The following is a 22,435-nucleotide window of genomic DNA, read 5'->3' as shown; positions in this document are numbered from 1 at the left end:
CTGACGTCACACCCTTAATCTCTTTCACCATACCACCCAAGCCTTGGGAAGACCACAGCAAATCCTGCACTCACCCCTTTGAGCAGAGGACTGAGGGATTTCTGGGGTGGATTTAAAAAGGCTTTCTACATACTGTAAACCGGTAACAAACTTAACAGAAGGCAAAGCATTAAGAGGTGTATGTAGAGCATGAAAATAAACACTCTTAAACCTGCTGGAGTTTGAGGTCATCATGTCTGCATGAAATCAGTCTGCACTCAACGCGTTACCATACAATAACAGTGTGACTTGGACAAATCTAAAGTGAGTGTCTGCTTGAGACATTTTAATAAATATATCCAAAAGTCTAAAACTGTATAGTATTCATAAATTTAAACTATAAATGTTTTAGAGTTAATGAGCTAACATTTTGACACGGTAATCCTATAAAATGCATAAAGCTCCTTCTGAAATATTAACTCACTTTAACCACTTTGAACCACTTCAGCATTGATATTTAAAATAAATCAGCTGAGTTTTTCAACAGTGTGGATTTCAACAAAGCACTAGTGCTCTTAAAGTGCTGCTGCTACTGACAAGAGGAGGCTTGTCAGTAGAAAAATAACACGTGACCCAAGTGGTTAAAATTCTCTACAAAGCTGCAATGTCATCTTTGTAGCCGTTACCAGATGTACTGTACTGTACACGAAATATCCCCGGGACAGTTCAGAATCAGAAACATCTTTATTTGTCAAGTATGTTGAGCACATAAGGAATTTGACTCTCAGTGTGCTTTTGTAAATCAACCAGAAAAAAATATGTGCAGTTAAATAAAATAAAAAAATACAATAAAATAGAGACAAAAACAATAATCTATATATACAATTTGAAAGAATAGCTTTTAGACATGTACAGTTGTCATATTTACAAACTGCTGCACTTAATTAGCCTATCTGCCCCTACTGGCCACCAGGAGACATAGCAACATCAACAGACATCAGGCTGTTTAGCTGTCTTCTCTCTCTGTTGAAGTGTGTACTGTGCCTTGCGTCAACATAACCTAATTTTCTTCAGTAAGCTCCAATCTTTAAGTACTTGTCCTGTCATATAATATCATTAGCAGGCCAATTTTATGACTTCAACTCAATCACCACCACACACGCACACAGAGGAATTAGGTCAATTAAGTCATGGGTTGCTTTTAGATCCCACTGGTCCCGGAGTTTGGATCTGCCATGATTCAAACATTGTCTCTTGTATGTCCAGGCCAAAAATCTTCTCAGCTTGTGTGCTTTGGCTCCATCATAATGCACCCTTCTTCTACTGCACAAACACTTGCCAAATCCTGCAGCTTTGTCCCACCTTCCCAGACTGAGAAAAGAATACACTGGCATGCAAACTGCTGCATAGTTTCTCTCACTCTCATCCCCTTATAAAACAACATTTTTCTTTATATTTTACACTCATCTTTAAATACATTTGACAGATATTTTTAATTGCTTTGGCTACAACAGGGGAAGGCTTATTGCTTTGGCAAATGCCCAAACAATAGTGATTACTTTTCATTTTATATGTAGTTCATGCGTGTGACATCAGTAAACAGTGCAGTCCCAGACTACTTCTTGGATGTGGTTAGCTGGTTGCTGCATCATTGCAGATTAAGAACATCTTGTATTTTCCTAATAACTTTTAAATAATCATTTCCTGCCACACAGAGATTTCCATTCAGTAACCAAGCCCAACACCCGAATTCAGTTGTGACAGATAGGATGAAACTAGCCTGAAAAGCATATGTTATTAAACTGAATGCCATGAATTAGACTGACAAAAGTATTATTTTAACAATTTCACTGCAATTTTGACTTCAGACAAACACATCTCCTCTTTCCTCAGACTTCCATCTGTCCAATGAAAGCTGTCCTTGAGTGTTTACACAGTTCCCCACAATGCGCACATAGACTTTGTCTGGTCTGAGATAAAAGATTTGTGTTTGTTTCTTCACAGTGATAAATTGTGGGAGCTACAGGCCAAAAGTGAGTCTGGCAGCTTCAGGCAACAGGGGGATGTAGGTGTGGAATAAGTCTGTTTCTGGAGGGAAGTGTTTTTAGACTGATAGCTCTTCCCTTCCAATCATACTGGCACTGGATTAGAATACCCTCGATCTGTTATCAGAACCCGGGAACAGCATGAAGGGAAGTCCCTGCAGCGAGACAAAAAGCAGGGACAAAGACGTCTGAGCAGAGCTGTAGTCTGGGAGAAGGGAGGTCCTGTAAACCCCACCCCCCATGTCTGTCCTTCATGACAGATGCAGAGCCCACAACACAAAAACATTGGGGGTGTCTGACGAGAGCTACAGTAACATGTTGAATAAACACATTCAGTCCTGAATCCCCTTTAGTCAATATTAAATATAGATTCATCTGATAGCTCAGTTTATACTCCAAGTTTATCCAACAGGATAAATGTATCTTCGCTAGCCAAGAGATCATGATGTTTCCATCTCCAAACAAACATCTTCAGGCTCTGCTACTGTGCATGTTCCCCAGGCCTCTGGGATGTGCTGCTAATGCCATGTGATAGCTGAGACAGCAAGACAGTCTAAAAGGAAACAGTGATGAACTCTGGAAAAAGGACAGCTTAACCCTTAGCCTTCTAGCACCTTGGAAAAAAAGGTCAAAACTATGTAAAAGCTGAGTTCACCTCTCCACAATTGATTTTGGAACTGTCTTAGTGTGCTAATACTCCACCACAAGTAAGATTTAAAAAAACTGGCACTTTGGAAATGATGATTAGCCCATGAAATTGATGGGGTTTCTTGTTTACGCTACTCTCCTCCCTCCCTGGTTTCCCAATATTGCCATGGTAACAAACCACCTCTTGCGCTTGATCTACACGCCACTTTTGCACACACACTGCATGAGGTAAATTGTCTCTTTTACCCTCTCAGCATCTGGTTTCTTTCTCACTCTTCTCCCTTTAGCATTCACCGCTTGTTTCAATCATTTTCCACTTTCTTCAATTAGTCTTTTCACAGGAGTACAAGTCATTCCTCTTACTGACCTTTTTTATTCCATGTTTCCATCCAGCATCTTCACATTTGGTTTTCTATATTCTGTTGCCCAGTTTCAGAATCTCATACTTTATTTGTAACAAAAACTTGCAGGACAGGACAAATACCGTCTTTTTCTATTATTCTTTCTCGGAGAAAGAACTTTCTTCAGAGCGTGTCTTGGCCCAGTCTGACAACCGCAGTGGTGCCCTTCCCCCAGTCCTTTAACAAAAGCATTCACCATACTTCTATGTGTATCTGAGTTCGTGTGATGAATAAAGAGCGGAAGCAAAGGGCATAGGCCGACTTCACACTTAAACTGCCTGTTTACAGGTCATTTACAGAGCTACAGGAGGGAGAGCGCTTGAAGCGGCCTCCCAAAGAAAGCCCTCTTTCAGAAATATATAAGCAGAGTAAACTGAGGCTGCAAAAAACTTCAACTGAGTCTTCTACTGTATATGAAATGTGGTTTCCTAAAGGACAAAACATTAGTCTTGCTCAGGTAGAAAGGGTACATGAGCAGACTTTAGTAACAAGGACAATATTTCAATCCATGGTAATAAGAGAACAAAAATTAAATAAATACTACTAGGTCTAGCATTAGTATGCATGACATGACATGCAAAAAAAAAAAAATCCACAAATCAAAAACGGTGCAGCAGCTGCAATTACAAGAATAGTGATAGGGAAGAGCAGTAACTGAAACTAGCTGAGATTTAAAGCTAGAAAAGAAGCCTGATTATCTTCTCATGTTTACCGACATGATACACTCAGTGCATGTTCACTAAAGAGGTGACTGCCGAAGCACTAGGACAGTGCATTAAACTTCTAAAACTGCAGCTTAAACACTCAAATTACATGTACTGATATATATGGATAATGATAGTCACCTTTATTGGCCAAGTATGTTACACACAAGGAATTTGTCTCTGGTACAGAACCAAGGCAGCCATCTGCGGCGCCAACTCAACTGATGGCTTTAACCATCAGGGGGAACGGTCAACCTTCTGGTTGGGAGATGACTGCCATACCCACTGCACTGTCGCCTCCCTAACGAAAGGCTTTGTGTGTGCATATGGGTAAAGTTAGGATGTTTAAAGTCAGATTTCCTGTCAGAAATATTAATTTCCTTCAGGCACATTGATGATTGACATTTCTATTGTAGCGGAAAGAACTACCATTAATCAATACCACTTACATTACAGGCTTCTCAGAATACTGAGGGTTACATTTTAGGGATACACTGGAATCATTATGTACAAGGCATTCCATTAAAACCTGACCATGAAATTAGCATTTCAATATGAGGGCATTATTTGTCCTGCAGCACAAAGTAAGAGACTCTACATCTAAAGGGTCTTATCAAACATTCTTCTCTGCGGACATCTCCGATGTCATCAGAATCAACTTTAAACATCACTCATTTGCTTTCTTTAGGCTAAAACTGTTTATTTTTAATCAGTATTATTGCTGAGCTACTGGACCAGCAGTCTTGTGATGGAAAGTGTGACAGTTTGTGTTCCAGATGAACTTGAATAATCGCAGTGAAATAGTGGCTTGAGTAATTCACTTCCACCCCCCCTTAAAACTAAGTACGCTTCAGCAAAACTTGCTTTGTCTGCCATAGAAGACTGTGCAGACTTGTGCTGGAAAGCTGTGAATGGGATGCAGAGAAGAAACAATCGAAAGAAACAAGTAGCTATTCACCGACTCTTCCTGAATCACTAAAGAGTTAAAAAGACCAGCTACCCAGTCCAAGGCAGACTTTTGAATGAGCTAGTGTTATTCCAGGATGTCGTGACTTCACACACAAAAGGCGAATTGCCACATTAATCACCATATTCGCTGTCTGGGCTAATCACGGCCTATAAGCAATAAGTTGTTGATAGTAAAAATTGGCAACAGGTGACTTTTTAGTTCTCCCCAGGCCCCAAATCAAAGATCTACACAGGTCTGCACACCAAGATCATTCACATGTGCACACTCCCAGAGTCAAATTCCAGGAGATTACGTGTCATTATCACCACCCACCACATGACAGTAAGGTTGTACACAAAGTTCTCCACAACTATGATGTAAAAACAAATCCCTTACTCTCTTACCGAAGCAGCACTAAGACAACAGGTAATTAAAATGATCACTTCATTGTAAAGAAGAGCCGATGGATCCGGTGCAACAGATGAGGAGATGATTCAGTGTTCTGTTGCACATGAAAAAACTGATTCTGAGTCTTTTGTAGTTGAGATCTGATGAAATATATTATACATCATTTCCAGGGATCCTCTATAAAGATACAGCTAGGTTTGACTGGAGATGGCTTCTGAAACCAGATGTCTGGATGCCTTCAGCCTTGGCAATGATGCGCTGGCTTGTTGAAAGCATCAACAACTTGTTTCTCCATTATCCCAGCTACTGCACTAACTGATTCCTTGCATGCATCGATTTGAGAGGTGAGTTGACTTTGTCGAGGCACTACAGGTAATATGCACTTTTTTGGGCACTTAACTATGAAGCATTTTTTTCAGACATCCACTGAGGGTGATGAGACTCACCTTAAGGCTTGAAAGAGAGCTTTTGTACAGTTTCCACAGGCCACTCAGAGTAAAAACACAAAAATATCAGTATTTTTTCCTTCACATTCCAAGGTGGTGCAGTATGGATTTGAATCAGATTGACTGCATGTCTAGCCTTCATCGGGTACTGGAATGGAAAGCGGGTGCAGAGGAGTGACCACGGGGAGCCAAAATCATATCTGCTCCATAAATTTCCCTGCTCTTGTGCCTCCTGTGTTGATGCTTTGAATCCCACAAGATGCATTTGTGAAGCAATCTGGGAGGAACCCAGGGCACTGATTAGAGGATTTCTTCCACCCTAAAACCCTGTCTACACCAAGACATACATGTACGCACACCCCCCAGTCCCTGGCCTTTTGTTCGCCTGCTCTGATACCACATCACACATTCTGAGTCCTGCAACCCTGCATACCAGCTCTGCCTAATTACAGCAGAGTCCCACTGCTCCCCACGCTGTCCCCAGGCTCCTCACAACACCAGGCCATACACAACAATCTAAACAAAGAGTCGGCCTTTCAACATACTGATTAAAAGAAGCAGCACACCACTCTTAACATAAACTCTGCTGCACCAGACCAAATTAGCTTTATTGATGAGGTACATAACCCAATTAGTTTCCCCGCTGAATCTTTAAATTACCTCCTAGCACTCACAGAAAGTCAGTGTTAAGCTTATGCAGTTGTTTCCCTCTTATAGCTAATCTGCAGCATTGCTGGATACATTGCTTTAGAACACTTAAGACATAACAGGGGCATTTCTGGTAAATGTGGCAAAGGCTTCAGGATATGCAACCAGCAGTGTGAGGCTGGACCACCGTGGGGCAGCAATCCACACAGACTGGGAGTCTGATTGGAGCGGGCCTGGGTGCCTCTCTGTCTAAAGCCAAGGCAGACAATGTTGGCTAACCACAGTGTAAAAGAGTGTCTCCCCTCACAAACCTCCTTCTCCAGTGCAGTTTTCTCTCCCTCTTGCTTTTGTTTGTTTGTTTTGGAAAAACTTTAGATGTGAGCCAAGTACAAGAAATGTTTTGCACTATAGCTTGACAAATGACTACCATTAATCAATTATTAAAATCGCTTTTGATACCTTTTCTCTAAATCAGCGAAATTCATTAATCAACTTAAGAACTCACTTCAGTGCTGTGAAGGAACTGAGTTGTTGTAGGGTATTTTATGAATAAGGACAGTATCTAAATATCAATACAAATAACACAATAATACAGTATTTTATGTAATATCTTACTCAGCAGTTTCTAGAAACTCATTTTTGTGTGTGAAAACAACATCTTAACTAAAAAGTTATATTGCGGCAGATTAAACAAATTCAGACCAAAATTGTCCACAGATCTCAGCAAGCACTGTTGATACATGGTGCCTGATCACATTTCAATCAGTACCAAGAAAGTAGTGAGCCTCAACACAGCTCCAAGCATTAATTTGATCCACACAGAGCCGGGAGGGCTCATGGCTTCATTACCGTTAACAAGCATCTGCAAAACCTCCTTCTCTAACAGTGTCAGTGTATGTCCAACATTTTCCTGACCACACAGAGAGCTAGCCTTGACTTAGGAATCATTACTTCTTGTTTGTATTTAGCGTGTCTTCCCCTGTTTTACTAACTCTTTCTAAAACACTATCTCCTATGACCTATTTCGCACAAGAGGAGCCGAGGTACTGGCTAATCCCTGTGCCCAGCCACCTTCTCTAGCCTGATCAGACCTGGTCATAAACCAAAACTAACTGAGAGCAGGAACAGAATGATTTGACCACATGCCCTGTAGCTGAATGCACCACTCTTTTTTCCTGCCCTGTAGCTGAATGCACCCCTCTTTCCATGAGCTTGTTGGGCTCAGTAACATTCTTCTCAATTGTTATTTCAACTGGCGGTCAGTACAGCAGCAAGCCTGGAGCAAAAGGGGGCTGAGGTTGCTGGCAGACAAAACCGATGCATTCTTTGTAGCAGTGAAGTTCTGGATATGGAGACAATTTGCTCAGTGGTTGAGATATTTTAGGGCTCTGTATGTATAGTGTGTGCTATTCTAGGAAAAGGCACTTTTGTCATGAATGTATGATACAACATGCTGACAACTGAGTATGTACAATTAAAATACCTTCATTTCATGATCACACCAAAAATGATTTGTTGTTGTTGTTGTTTATTTGTGATCTTGTTTCCTGGTTACTGCTTTTTGTTACCTGGCAGGCTGTCACTCAGTGTCTGCTTTCCAGTCTGGTGGCTTCTGATAGACAGCAGGGACTGGATGGGTGATTAAGCACAGATCTGCTTTGGAACAGAATGAATATCAGGAGCAGATGATGCTTCCTGATGCCCAGCTTTTGCAGGGCCAACTGCCTTGCACATGTGCAAGGGGATCGCGGTCTGTGAGAACAGAAGGCCTGGCAGCCCTCATCACAGTGAGCCTCTCTGTATCTCCCCTTCCCATTCAGTCATCTCAGAGAAGGAGGGAAACAAATTCAATATTTTAATCTGTTTATGAAGGTCAAGCTAAAGTGTTCCTCTTGAGCCTCAATGTGACAATACTGTGATAATATCATTGTGGGGCACACACACACACACACACACCTGCAGTCTGACTTCACTCTATTTCAGCCCTGGTCATTAACACCCATTTTGTTTCTTGCATCATCAAACTGGATAAGCATGGGCCTGGTCTGACCAGGACCCACAAGGCAGTGTGTTAGCATTACTCGAGGCAGGCCTAATCGTCCCCAGGCAGATAGATGTACTGCTCTCACCTGCTCTGATTCACATGTCACCTCTCCAAAGGGAAACAGGGGAAGTGAAGAGCTGTAATTGGATCGCAGAGGAGGCACAGCAGTGTGGGAAAAGGAAGTGGGAAGAGATAAGACGTCTGGACAGACAAAGAGGAAGAGTAAAGTGAGGCAGAGACAAAAAAGACGAACTGTGAAGGAGATCTTACCCCAGGGAGCCAGAGGATAAAAGTGAGAGGAGGGATCAACAGCTGGATGCAGCTGCATGAGGCAGACCGTCCCTCTAGAGACGCTAATGTTTTGTCTCTTTCTCTTTCTCTCTTCTTTCACTACACTCACTGTCTTTCATAAAAATTTGGAAGCAGTGGCAAGAGGTCAGCCTCACCTGCAGCAAACAGTCTGGTGGACAGATTGTACTAATGAAATGTCTTGTCCCAAGAGAGCACATCTTCCTTCCTTGCCAGATGTGGGAAGGAACCTCCTCCTGCAGCCTTTTATCTCTCACAACTTTGCTTTACAGTCAACAGTCCAGTAAACATTGCTTGCTTTACTGCTCACTACACACAGACAGCTGCAAAAATAATCCTTATTTTAGGTTTTGCAAAATGACACTAGCTTTACCTGTATGACTCTGACAGTCTGTCCAAAAACCCATGTGACATATTTACAGTCTCAAGGTTTTTGGACAATCAGTAAATGAAACCTACAGTAGTAATATTCCAATGCAAACAACTACCTGCCGTTAACAAACTACTGCTACTGGTGATTAGTCAGTTAATCAATTATCCAATTTTTAGTAAATATTGCTGGATACATCCTTTAAGAGCAATACTTATAGTAACACTTATAGTCCATAAATTGAGTGTTCCTTCCATTTTGTTTCAGTCTGGTATTCAAACACCCACAGCTTTGGTTTTATCCTAATGAACAAAATTCCTTCAAACTTCTGTATTCAATCATATTGCATCAAATTTTTCACCACAATTTTCTCTCCTGGTCTGTTGGAAAGAGAGAGGCAGTAGATTTGCTGTTGGAAAAACGCACTCAGCTGTCTGAAGTAGAACAACCTTGACTCACACCCACACTTTGTCCAGATGTACATCAGTGTTTATGTTCGCTCCAGTGCCCCTGCTAGGCCCAGGAGTAAGTGTTTAAGGAAGTATTACATTTGCGAACACATTAAGTAGCACATCCAGTTTCCTGCAATTTTACCATTCCCTGAAAATACCATTACTGTATACCACAGAGCCACAGCATAGCTTGGTATTTAGCAGGAAGAAAAAGAAACAAAGAAGACCAAAAACAGAGTCAGCTCGCCTCAAGATAAACCAATCTCACAAGGACACAGGCCGGTCTGGTATTAAAACAGACACGTGAACATTTTGTTTGACACAAGCTGTCCCCAGAAAAGTCTCTGGTGGGAATTGATTACATGGTTTGCGTACCAAAATACAAGTCAGAAACTGGCAATTTCTCTCATTTCCATAGTTAGTTTCACTCATTTGCAAAAAGCTGAAGCCTGAAGCAGGGCATTCTGGGAAAGCTGCAGTGGAGTAGTTAGCAAGGTTCCTTACCAAAAGAAAAGGAGGTCATGTAGAAAGAGGGATTGAGAGAGTGAGCGTGTGCATCAGGTGCCCTTTTCATTCACCAAATCATTGCATTTTGCATGGCTGTTTTGCAGAACCTTAGTATGGGTGAAAGTCAAAATGAGCATTTTTATGCATTACACTGACAACTGCTGGGAAAATGTGGTTGACATTCTAGAGTATCAGCCAAAGCACTGAGAGAAGAAACATTTTGTTGAGAAAGAAAGGACTACAAAACAAACGTTAACATTTTTGTAATGATGCTTGTTTAAATAAACCAGAAGACAGCAAACTACTTTCTGATCCCTCTGGCCAGTTGTTACAGTCAGTAGCTTTTTAACTGGTTTTTCCTTTTTTGTATGAAGTAGTGAGTCTATTCTACATGGACTGTAATGCAGGTATTCTTGTGCAAACAAAGTAATGAAGGCAGAGATTTTAAAAAGCAAGGTGCATTTTAGCAATGTCAGCTTTCTACTGTTCACTGACGAAACTAGCATAAAGGCACCTCCTGCAATGAAACAGTGAACACCAGATCTTTAGCCTGACTGTACTCCACATAGCAATTTGAAGGTATCCGGATTATGAAAAATGATTACTTTCCACCCCTGCCACATTTTTCAAAAGTTAATAAAGACTCAAGGATGCCATGGCACAAGGTACTGAAATCAGCACTGACAGCTACCAGTAGGTGGTCACTGTACAAAAAGACCGTGGCAACTGTGAGCCACTTGTGTGAAAGAAACATTCTTCATTCATATTTTTACTACAGACCAATTATGATAATTATTTTTCCCCATAGACTGTGTGAAGGCCTCAGTCCTGGCCTTCACCATGTGAGGGCCGAAACCACCACCAGCCATGGACTTGGGTGGGTAATTTATATTAGACATACACAATTGATCAATGAGCATGCACGTTTGATTAATTTTGTATTGTTAATGTTTACCTTTTCTTTTGAGTTACCGTGTTTCCTGGTCCATGGATGGGGGGGCGGTTCGGCTAGCAGACTGTCTGTTTAGTGTTTATTAGTTGATTGCTTTGGTAGTGTCTTTAGTTTACCCCTTGTTTGTGTTATTGGTTTGATCAGCCAGTATATATATGTTCCCCTGTGTGTGTCTCATTTGCTAGGTCAGTTGGTTTTGTTGAGACAGTTCAGTTTGCTGTATTTTGAGTTTCCTTATCTTTTGTTGACCTCTTTTAGGGCCCAGTTTATCTGATGTTAATTTTGTATTTTTCTTGCTTTTGGGTTAATAAAAGAAACCCTTTATTTTGAACTTTGAAAGCTGTGTCTTTTGCCTTACTGCTTGGTCCCTGACAGACTGGATGCTTTTATGTTTGCAGGAATGGCAAAGTGATCTAGTGCCACCTCTTTCAGGTACCTCTTTCAACTATACTGCCTTTAGAATTCAATAAAATAATGAATGTCAAATAATGAATGATGCTGTATGTTACACTACTAAAAAAGACTGCATACGTACTGTATGTTATCTAAATTAAAAACTATCCGAACTGATAAAGTCTCTTGGATGAGAGGTGAAATGTCTTCAACCTAGAAATCTAGTCCAGTTTTATCAGCTTATGTAATGAAAGTTCTTTTATTTTGAAAAGAGAAGACTAATAAAAAGATATATATTTCGTTATGTGAAATTTATTATGCATTAACGTATCACCCTAACACTTACTATGACCTGGATGACTGAGAATCTGCACAGACATCTAGCAGGCCCTTCTTAATGTTGCACCCAAGAAATCCTATCTAAAGCATAATAATCCTATGTCATATCAGCAATGTTTTTTCAAGGGAAGTGTGTAATAAAAACATTGCCAAGATATTGGTAAGACAGGAAGCACTTTGGGTGGTAAAGGAACTGGCAAATACCAAAGTTTAAGTCCCAGCTTCATGAAAAAAAGGCAAAATGTCCTCCTTCACATGCAGCAATCACTGTTCATCTCATGTTGCAAAGGGGGCTGCAGCGATTACAAGAGGTCCATTCTGTCATGAACATGGAGGAGGCTGGTTTAAAAATTAGGTCTGGCCTAACGTCAGACCCAGCTAATGAGAAATGAAATGAGATCAGATAAGAATTTAGAGAAGGACAGACCAATGGACAGGCGAGGAAGCCCCCCTGCTCTTGTCACCTCCGTCACTCATGCCAGCACTTGTCAGAGCTCATTTCCCCTCCAGCTGCCTGGGGACCCCCTCTCGCCTTTCTACTGGAGCCAGAAAGGCCACCCGAAACAGACAGAGGAATAATTCATAGCAAAGAGACACTCCAAGCCACCCAAAAAAAGTGCAACAATATGAGGTGTAAATAATTCCCCAGTGCAAGATTGTGACGTAACCAACTGTAAAGCTTCATTACTTCATAAAAGAAATAACACATAGGATAATAAATGGCAAATAACTCCCAAAGCCAAGTCAATAAGGCTTAGCTTTACTGAATGTACAGATATTATGGCTGGCTGATGCGCCTCATTACCTCTAATGACATCTTATTTTATTCTTCTTACTCCACATCAGGAATCGAAAGCCTCTATGCTCAATGGCCACACTAAATGCCCTTGAAGTAATGACTTTTTCCACCTTATTCACTTGATTATTATTCTATGAAGACTTCACACATTTGTAATGAAACATACACTGGCAGAGTACAATGTAACAGTACCTCTTGAATGAACACATGCTTACAATTCTTCAGTGTTAAATGGAGATATAATCTGGTGCAAGAGAACATCACTCACCTTGTAAATGGATCAAATAGACATGCAAAGAGTATAGCAAGCTTTTTGTGGTTCCTTTATGGCACCAGATCTCTGGTGTAAAAGTTGTATTTGACCTCTACACAAGCTAGAGAGGTTGTAAAATCATACAGTTTGAAAACTAGTAGGGCAATAGAATTAGTAATGGCTCATGACACACATTCCACAACGCAGCTTGTGGTTTTTAAAATGTTGCTTCTCGTGTCATATTTGATTTCCCCTCTCAAGACTGACCTATTTTCTTTGCAGCAGATCTTGCACATTGAAACATGAGACTGATTGCTGTTAATAGGCTTAGCCTTTAATCTTTTTTTTTTTTTTTAATTTTTTTTCCCTAAACATCTAATTATAAATTCAGAAACTGACTCATAGCAGAAAGTGACAAACTATTACAGAGACAGCATTGAGGAGTGAGACTACATAAGAGTGGTCATGAACTGTTGTGCCACTTCAGACATTTGAATTAATGATCACAATAGCTATATTGTAATGGTTTTTGGACAGCAATGTATATGGAAAAAGGAGAACACTGAGAATTTCATCTACATAGAAAAAAAAGCAGCCATCAGATGTCTTGCTGAGCTGTTTGGATGTAGAGCTGGCACCCTGAGTAAGAGCAGTCTGTTCTCACATAGCCTGCCAAACACACGTCTGTAGCACCCGGGCAGGCCCAAGAGAAGCTAAAGCGCAGTGGCTTTGAAGAACTACTTCATGCTTGGACTCTGTGAGGCCACTGATCAAGCATGTCATACCCTGAGAGTGGTGTGAAAGCACATACAGTAGTAACGCTTCTAGAGGCAAATCAGAGGAGAGTCAAAACTCTGACCATCACTGGTTTAAAAAAAAAAAAGCATAATAAAGGTTTTCAGATCATTTTACTGAACTTCAACCCACACTGGAACGAGTAATCATAGAACTTTAATTATTCTTTGGTTTACTTTCCAAATTCCATAATCAATGTCAGTACATTGCCATTTCTCCTTATCTTGTGGTCCGTGTGATTTATAATTTGGGGACCTCCCACAAGAAGCCCGCACAGCTTCTATTTCTGCATTCAAGCCAGGAGTCGCGGTTAAATCCTGCGTCTCCCTTCACCCCTCCCTCTACCCAGGCCAAACCCTGGGCCAAGAGCCTGTCTGCTGGGCCCTCTGTCTTGACTGCTCTCTGTATTCAGCTCCTTGATCCATGCAATACTACTGCCGACACTTGTGAAATTGTAAGAATCTCAACACAAGCACAAAAGAAAAACAGCCTGCAGGCTGAAGACATTACTTCAATGATTTAAACAACTGATGAGTGTTTTTTTTTAAATGTGCAGTCTTTTTAATAAGATGGCAAAAAACAACTTGAGAAACAATATGTTTTAATGAACCAGGACTGCAGTCACTGGGGGTGCCATAATCTGAACTTTAATTCATCTTGTCGTCTATAGGCATTTTTTCTCACGCTCAACTAGCCTAATTAAGGTGCCTTTTGAGAGTGAAGTGACATCTATTTCTTTGGATAAAGCCCCAAATTTGTCACTGCCTGTGAATATGTGAAAAACCACTTTGTGCCTGGGCTGACAGAGGACTTTACACTTTCTCTGTAACCCTGGAAACCTTTTGAGAGGTGAAGCAGAGGACAGCCAAGAGGAAATCATCTTGGCCTAAAACCGCAGGTAAATCCTCACTAAGGGAGTCCAAATTAAACAGCTTTACAATTAAAAAATAACTCTTCATAGACTAATAAAAGGAACCAGCAAAGTCCGACAGATTTCTCTTATTTATTTCATTTCCATTTGTTATGTTCTTCACAAGTGTCACCAAGTTGATCTTAGACTCTTGCATGAGTGAGTGAGTGTACAGAATAAACTTTTAATGAAATAAATATAAAAGAAATTGTCCTACCTCAAGAACGCAGGTCCCCGGAGCTGTGTTCTCCTTGATGGACACATTGTAGAGGTTTCTCTCAAAGACAGGCTCATTGTCATTTATATCCTGAAGAATGACTTTTACCACAGCAGTGGAGGACAGGGGTGGTTTCCCTCCATCTGTGGCCACCACCGTTATACTGGGATTGGGGTTTTTTTCATAATCCATCTGGGAGAGAGTGGTGATAATCCCCGTAATGGGGTCTATACTGAACCAGTTTGAGTAAGCACCATGGTCTTGCAGGATGCTGTAGGTAATGTCTCCATTGGGCCCCTGGTCTTTGTCTCTGGCTGTCACCTGTAACACAAAGCTCCCTGCAAACACCACTTCAGGGATGATCTGTCTGTACACTGGCTGGTCAAACAGGGGAGGGTTGTCATTGATGTCAGTCACCTGGATGATGAAAGAGGATTCGGCCCTGAGAGGAGGCGTGCCTGAGTCTGTTGCCATCACCCTCAGCTCATATGTGTCTCTTTCTTCCCGGTCCAGAATCTGGTCCACACATATCAGATAGATGATGCTATCCTTTGTGGTCAGAGCAAACTTTCCATCTCCTCCCTCTAACGACACATTGACATTGGCGTACTCTCCATAGTCGGGGTCAGTGACTGAGATTCTGGCTACATACTGGCCTGGTTGTACACCCTCTGAGATTCTGGGAGACCCGTCCTCACTGAGAAAGATGATGGTCATGGTAGGTTGGTTGTCATTGTAGTCTCTGACATGGATGGTGACAAAGGCATTGGTCACCTCTGGCTGGGTTGCATTGTCTTGCGCCTGAACCACCAGTTCATGGACTCTCCTCATCTCAAAATCCAGAGGCTTGTTGAGTGTGATGATGCCGGTGTGAGAGTCGATGACAAAGTAGCGGTTCGGGTCACTTTGTCTCCTGTTGATTTCATATAGTACCATCCCGTTGTCTCCTTCATCAGTATCTGTGGCAAACACCTGCAGTATACTGCTTCCTGGTTGGAGGTTCTCAGATATTATAGCATGGTACCGGCTTTGGTTAAAAACAGGAACATTGTCATTAATGTCTTGTACAGTAATATCTAATGTCATCTGATCAGTCCTTTTAGGGGAACCGCCATCAAAGGCCTCCAAAGATAAAGTATAGGTGGATCTTTTCTCTCTGTCTAGAATGGCATTAACCACCAAGTCCAGATAGAGAACCTCATTGCTTCCCCTTCTGGTCTCCAAGGTGAAGGCCTGGCCAATGTTTCCATCTTTGATAAGGTAGCCTTGTGTTGTTAGCTGCCCTTTGTCAGCATCCACAGCTGGATCAAGAGGAAACCTGGTACCTATGGCAGTCTGCTCAGGGATTTTAAACATGGCTCGTTTTCTTGAAAACATTGGTGCATGGTCATTTATGTCATTCACCTTGATGGTCACTTCCACAGTCACACCTGTCATGGTGACCGCAATGAAGTTGTATCTGTCCCTCACTTCCCTGTCAAGAATTTTGGCTGTTTTAATAATGCCTGTGCTCTCATCTATGTCCAAATCAGTACCCACGCCTGTGCCCTCATGGTCTGAAATGAAGAACAGAGAGGCTGTGATGCCAGGAGGAAGTCCAGCACTGATGTCACCTATAATTGTGCCTGCTGGTTGTTCCTCATCTAACTGGAGTTCAAGAGTCCCCAGAACCACAGGTGAGAGGACTGTTACTAGCTCCAAGGCCACATACACCATTAGCACTATCCTTGTGTTCCACCAACCCTCATGCTCTGAAGAACCCATTATAAATTTCCCAGTACCCTTGGCTGCTGTCTTCATTTCAGTTTCTTCTTTTTAAACCTGGAGACACACAAAGAGGAAAAACTGAGCAATATCAAAATTACAACAGCAGACAACTAAGAAATGGAGTATTATTTCTGTGTCAAAATACAGAGTAAGTTAGTTTAAGAAAAAAACAAATATGCCTTAAACACTTTTCCATATGTTATATCAGCTCTCTTCCAACCACAGTGCACACAAGAGGCTCTGCATGTTAACACTTTCCAACACTTTTTAGTTCACCTAAAAGTCAACACCTTGTTGCTCCTCTTTGGATAAGAAACATCAGAACCATAGGCTGCAGCACAAAACATTGGCTGTTGCTATTTAACATGTTTGCCATTAATTAAAAAGGTGAAGGAGCCACTTTACCAGTCTACCTGATGTGTTCACTATAGCAGCACCCCCTTATATAAGTCAGGTATGCTAGGTCCCAGATTTAATATTTATGTGTGCTACCACATTTAGCTCTCATGGAGTAAACAGTTTCGAAACACTCTTCCCAATTAATCTCCCCCGAGCAAAGATGTCTCTCTTTCAATATTTGTGGGAATTGTCTTGGTGTTAAATAGGTGAAAAATATTCAAGTAATAATATTTAAATGTAGTGAGGGTAGTGGAATTCCTTACATAAACAATAAGCACACTCTGGCAGAGACACTGTAGAGCAATGTGGAAACTGTTCACCAAGACAGTCACCATCTGCAGAATAATCCAAAACCATCAAATGTCTGGCACACAGAAAATTATGTCTTTTTCATTAAATAAAGAGACTGGCTTCCAGTTGTCTGTGGTTTTGTCTAAATTCATGTATTTCTAACTACTCTGACTTGTTTGCAAACTAAATTTAGCTTTAATTTTGAGGAAATGTAAACACAAGCACATTATACTCCATAAAATTTTGAGTAATTGAGTTCCTAGTCAAGACTCTGCAAGAGTCCCCCCAGTGGATTAATTGATACCTACAAGGAAACATTCACAAAACATCTGTGAATCTGTGTGAGCATATGTCTGCATTAAATGCCTAATATGTGTCCCTGCATGTAGTGTGGCGATCTGTCTCAGCCACGCTGATGACAGTGTGTTTGAGTGACAGATTAGTATAGCAGAGTTGAAGGGCTCCAAGATGTCTGCCTCTCTCCCTTTTTCTGGCTCTGCAGCATTATAATTGAGGTCTGCTGGAAGTTGGCCATAAGTACAAGATTCCTCAGCTAATTTCAGTCTACCATGATTCAAAGCCCGCAACGGTGAAGATACTCACTTTAACATCATAAACTGGTTTGAATTCAACTTAGTGTGAGTAATGAGAAACCTTGGAGCATTACTTGTTTTGCGATATATCCTACATATGAAGAAAACACCCACATTCTAACAAAACAACTAGAATTGCTGGGTCTGTAAGCTGTGCTGATGATGGTCTTTTGACTGAAACATTCACATTTTTTCACATTACCACTTGTGCAAATGTAATAAATGTACTTTTTTTGGCATCTTAAGAGCCTTTTAGTTGTTTTGTTAGTGTGAGGGCTTTTTTCCATGTGAGACATGCTGTTTTTGGCCATGTGCACCTAAACACATTTCTTGAAAGACCTGAATTTAAGAGCGTGAACCTGCAACAATTTTTGTTGTGAAATATGCCATGAAAAACTGGTGCTGTTAAAATACCTTCTGTGCCACTATTTCAATATTATTTACCAGTTTTGGAATAAAATGAACTCTGGATCAATTTTCTGCATTAAATCCTAATTGATATGACTTTCACAGAGACCATAAAAAAGGACTATGAAGACATGCACTACAAATTTACCATCACATACCATGCGATGAGTTGTTTTGTGAATGCTGTTCTTGGCCAAAACAAAAGCACATCCATCCAGCATGTACATAAACTTTAAAGTCTCAGTACTGATTTACTTTACAGCAACACTGGAAACAAACCTTAATAAAGCTTTGTCCAAAACACAAAGGATAAATGTCACGGCCAAAATCTTTGTCCAAATACTACTACTGATATAATGCACCTTCTGGTTGAGCTACAGTAGAAGACCTCTGCAGAGCAGCACGGCCTAATGGGTATAACAGACAGTGGGGCAGGATATTTACACAGTACCAGGTAGAGAATAAATATACTTTAAAAAGGTTAAGTGCAAAGTTAATGAGAAATTTCTGCACTTCAAAGCTAAGAAGTTCACTTAGGCTGTGCTTCTACTGTCGGACCCTAACAAGCAGTATACCCGGTTCTTCCCTTAACCATCACCAAGCAAGGCCTCCAGGGTTGACGCAGACCATCCAGATTTGTTTTTCCACTGTATTTTCTCTGTCTGTCTCTGTTTAGAGGATGGAGGGCTGCACTCCTCTCACACACACTGTCAGTTGTGTGTTTACACAAGGTGCTTGTAATGTTAATGCCTGAGGTGTGAAGACACGGACATTTAACCAATGATTTGCGACTGCTGTACACGCATGCACCCCCCCCATGCAGTGCCGGTACTTGATTTTAATACTACCTCCTGAAGGGTACTGAAATTTAGTTCCCAGAATGCAACTCCAAAGCAGGCGCACTGTCGTGGAAATGAACGCAGAACCCGTGAGGAGTGTTACTCAGTATGACACTTTTTCTTATAATAAAAAAAAAAAACCTATGTAGAACAAGCACAGTCACCCACCAACCCAGGCATCCATCACCGATGGTTTCATGTCTGAAGGTTAATAGCCAGTTAGCAGTCAGAATATAAAAGGTACGTAGCAAACTATTCATGCACAGGGTTTCAGGGAAAGCAATCAGAAGGAAAAAAAATCATAATGGCTGCCCATGGATGAAAGCTGTTGTATTCAGTAAGCCACACCCACTGTGGCTTGGACCCAGAGGTTTTCCTTGCATAATTATACTAGATCATGGTTAAAAAATGGTAAAGAATTTTGTTAAGACGATGTAACTGCTAGAGGATTAATCCCCCCATGGATGTCTAATTTACACACCATAAAAGCTTTATTGAGGTTAATTTTCATAAGACTGGCACATGTATTGATAACACATCATGTACACCTCACTGTTAGCAGAGACTCTGGCACTGACCTTGTTTCTTTTGACTCCTCTAAATCAAGTGAACCGAGAAGTTCCAAGGTTTCTCCGATTCCAAATGAAACCTCTGTTTGAATACAAAGGATATTATCCTGGCCACTAGTATAACTGGAATCAGCATCAAAATTCATGCTGAGAACATCAGAGCCACGTTGCTACCTCTCCAGATCATGGTGCTAAGTCAGATCATTTCATCATGGCATATCTTGCTTTCATAATGAATACTTGTCAAACACTTATCATAAGTTAATATCTTATCTTCACACACAATATTTGAGACAGTCTCCTGCAATTTAAAATGGGGTGTTTCCTGATCTAACCAGAGTATCTCATCTACAGAGATACAGCAAAATACTGGTTAAAATTTATCACAATTCATCAAAACCCTGACTTTAGATACAGCACTTCAGCTGCACTACTATAATTAACACGATTTTCACCACCCACAGGCCATGAGCGTCAGCTATAGTGATAGACTATGTAAAATGAGCTTCTAATTCCACATCATGATTCCAGTTAACTCAAAGAAAACTGCTGTGGTTTCGACAACCTGCCAGGCTGCCTGATGCTCAATAGACTTAATCGAAACCACAGACAGACCTGCAGATTGACTGGACATGAGAATAACAGGCTTAGCAAAAAAGTAAACTAAAAAGCCCTGAATGCAATTTATTGCCTCTCACAGGTGCCGTGTTTCTGTGCCCTGCATTAGTCTTTGAAAGTGGAGTTCCTGGGCAGTAAAATGACAAGAAAAAGCCTTCACAGACCTCAGATACACATGCACTTCCTGGCCATAGCAAACACGGTAGTAGGAAGGGCTGCTGGCTACCCTTTCACGGTGAGCTGAAGGTTTCTGAAGGTCTGTGACAAGAAGGATAATCTCTTTCCCAGAGCAGAAACAGCATGTGTTGGTTCAGCTGTTTGTGTAAGATGTTCCGGATTTAAAAACCACGCACCTTATGTCTTTGAAGATGGCACCATCTGATATTGCGTTGACTGTACAAGAGGCTGCACCATTAAAACACATGTGCATCAGGTTACAGTGTGTTTGGACAACATCGCTATAAATAAGGTCAAAGTTCACCTCATATGTGGCCTGGTGCATGCATGTTTGTGAAGAGGACAGGGGTGATTGGGATTTCCAGACTTTGACAGTATTCACACAAGTTTCCTGATTTTGGTCAAAAAAGAGAAAATGAACTTCTCCTCAAATACCATGTAAACTTGCTTACTTTACTGATGATGACTCTATAAGACAATGAACAGATCCAGAGCGACTACAGCCAACTAATTTTCAGAAATTGAGAGCAACAAGAAACTCTGGGTGGTGCTGGCATGGCTGTCCTGGGAAAAACATATCTTGTGTTTTTCATTCCTTTTTAAGGAGTCTGGAACACTGGCTTCATCAACAGCATATGCAAGCTACTAAGACAAGACTAGTGAAATGATTGCTTCATGCATGGGTTTACGACATAATCCCTGGATTCTTATAAAAGATGTGGAGGTCCAAGTTTTGGTTTTATCCATCAGTGCTGCTTTTTTGTTTGTCTTCTCTGAGTGACATGTTTTAACTCAACCCAGACTCTGAAAAATGGCACACATTAGAATAATGCTCTTAACAGGAGATATCTCAATAGAGAAATAATCACAGACATTTTGCCCAAAAACCAAGCAGGTACAGAAATAGATGTATGGATAATTGCAAGGTGAATGGATGAAAAACAATGACCCTTAATATTTTTTAAAGCCTTGGTGGTATGGCTTGTCAAAGAGCCCCATGTTACTAAGTATTAAGTATTGACTCATAGAGTGGTATTAACAATGCAAATGAACATTTTGTAGCTTAACAATTGAAAACTGGCAAAAGAAAAGAGAGGAGGAGCCTGTCGGCTACTCCTTGTTGTGTCTAAAGTCATAAAGCCTGCAAAATTACTCGGTGATGGAACCCGGTGGAGACTTGATCAATTTATTAACTGGGGGAAAGGAACACATACTCATGGTCAAAGAACACAGATCCAACACAATACCTGTGCCGACGTGTGAGTAATCGTTTGCTATGTGTTCAGCCGGAGTAAAACAGCACAAAGGCGCAGCGGCAGCAGCCACAGCAGTCGGAGGACAATACACTAACTCCACAAGCTGACCAATTTAAGAGGAATGTTTCACAGGGGCTTAAAGCGTGCGACATGACAGACCGTTAAAGTGTTTGGCTGCTGTTCAAAGCGCGCAAGCTGAGGGTACTCTGTGCAGTAAAACCCTGCAAAGTTGCATTTAATTTAAAAAGTGCAATAGATAAAACGCTTGAGATCAGTTTTAATGTAAAATATTAAGGATAACAGCTGTAAACTAAGACACTCTATACAATGGAAAAGCATGGCCATTACTGCTACAAATCTGGTCATTAATGATGAAAACCGGTACGCGCAAAAGTAGCCAACGTTGGAAGTCAGCGAGTTTTAGACGTACTTGTATCCATCCAGTATGGCATGTACTGCAGGCAGGGGATCAGCGAATAAATGGTAAAGTATGTGAAAAGCATGAAAGAATTGAAAGTGGCCCTGGACAAACAGCACTGATGGAGAACTTTGTCGCATCAATTACTTGTGGAGATGCGCCATGCTATGATGGATACTCACATTCATCTGCTATGTTTTAGAGAAGACAGGGGTTTCAAGACATCCAAATTCGTCTCAGTATTCCCTTGTCAAGACAAAGTCCAAAGTGAAAGTTACATCCATCTCAGGAATTAAAGAACTGATCGCTTTTGCCAGTGATCTGGAGGTGTCCCCTCGTTGCACACAATTAGTTTCTTTCCTAAATTCGAATTCAGTTTGTTTTCCGATTTCTTTCAGATTAAAACTAAAACTGCCACCTTGTCCCTCGCAAAACTTTCCCGTCTTCTTCTTCCAGTGGATGTTATCGGCTTATCGGCATCCCGCGCTGGTCTGTGTGTTGGCCGGCACACTGCTGCAGCACGCTGACTGAA

General features: G+C 41.1%; 1 protein-coding gene across 1 annotated transcript in view; it reads right to left on the bottom strand.

Moving 5' to 3' along the window:
* The window catches only part of LOC109967490 (protocadherin-16-like), a 76,225-nt gene extending 53,790 nt beyond the window's left edge, over positions 1-22,435 (bottom strand). Inside the window, exons 1-2 of the mRNA XM_020613093.1 lie at positions 22,086-22,435; positions 14,569-16,389 (exon numbers count right to left, since the gene is read on the bottom strand). Of these exons, the coding sequence (XP_020468749.1) occupies positions 14,569-16,368 (1,800 nt within the window). The 5' untranslated portion in view covers positions 16,369-16,389; positions 22,086-22,435. The remainder of the gene's footprint in view (positions 1-14,568; positions 16,390-22,085) is intronic.

The sequence above is a fragment of the Monopterus albus genome, unplaced genomic scaffold (assembly GCF_001952655.1).
Source record: "Monopterus albus unplaced genomic scaffold, M_albus_1.0 scaffold130.1, whole genome shotgun sequence".
Classification (NCBI taxonomy): domain Eukaryota; kingdom Metazoa; phylum Chordata; class Actinopteri; order Synbranchiformes; family Synbranchidae; genus Monopterus; species Monopterus albus.
The sequence above is the reverse complement of the archived record's forward strand: the minus strand, read 5'-3'. Positions and strand labels throughout refer to the sequence as shown.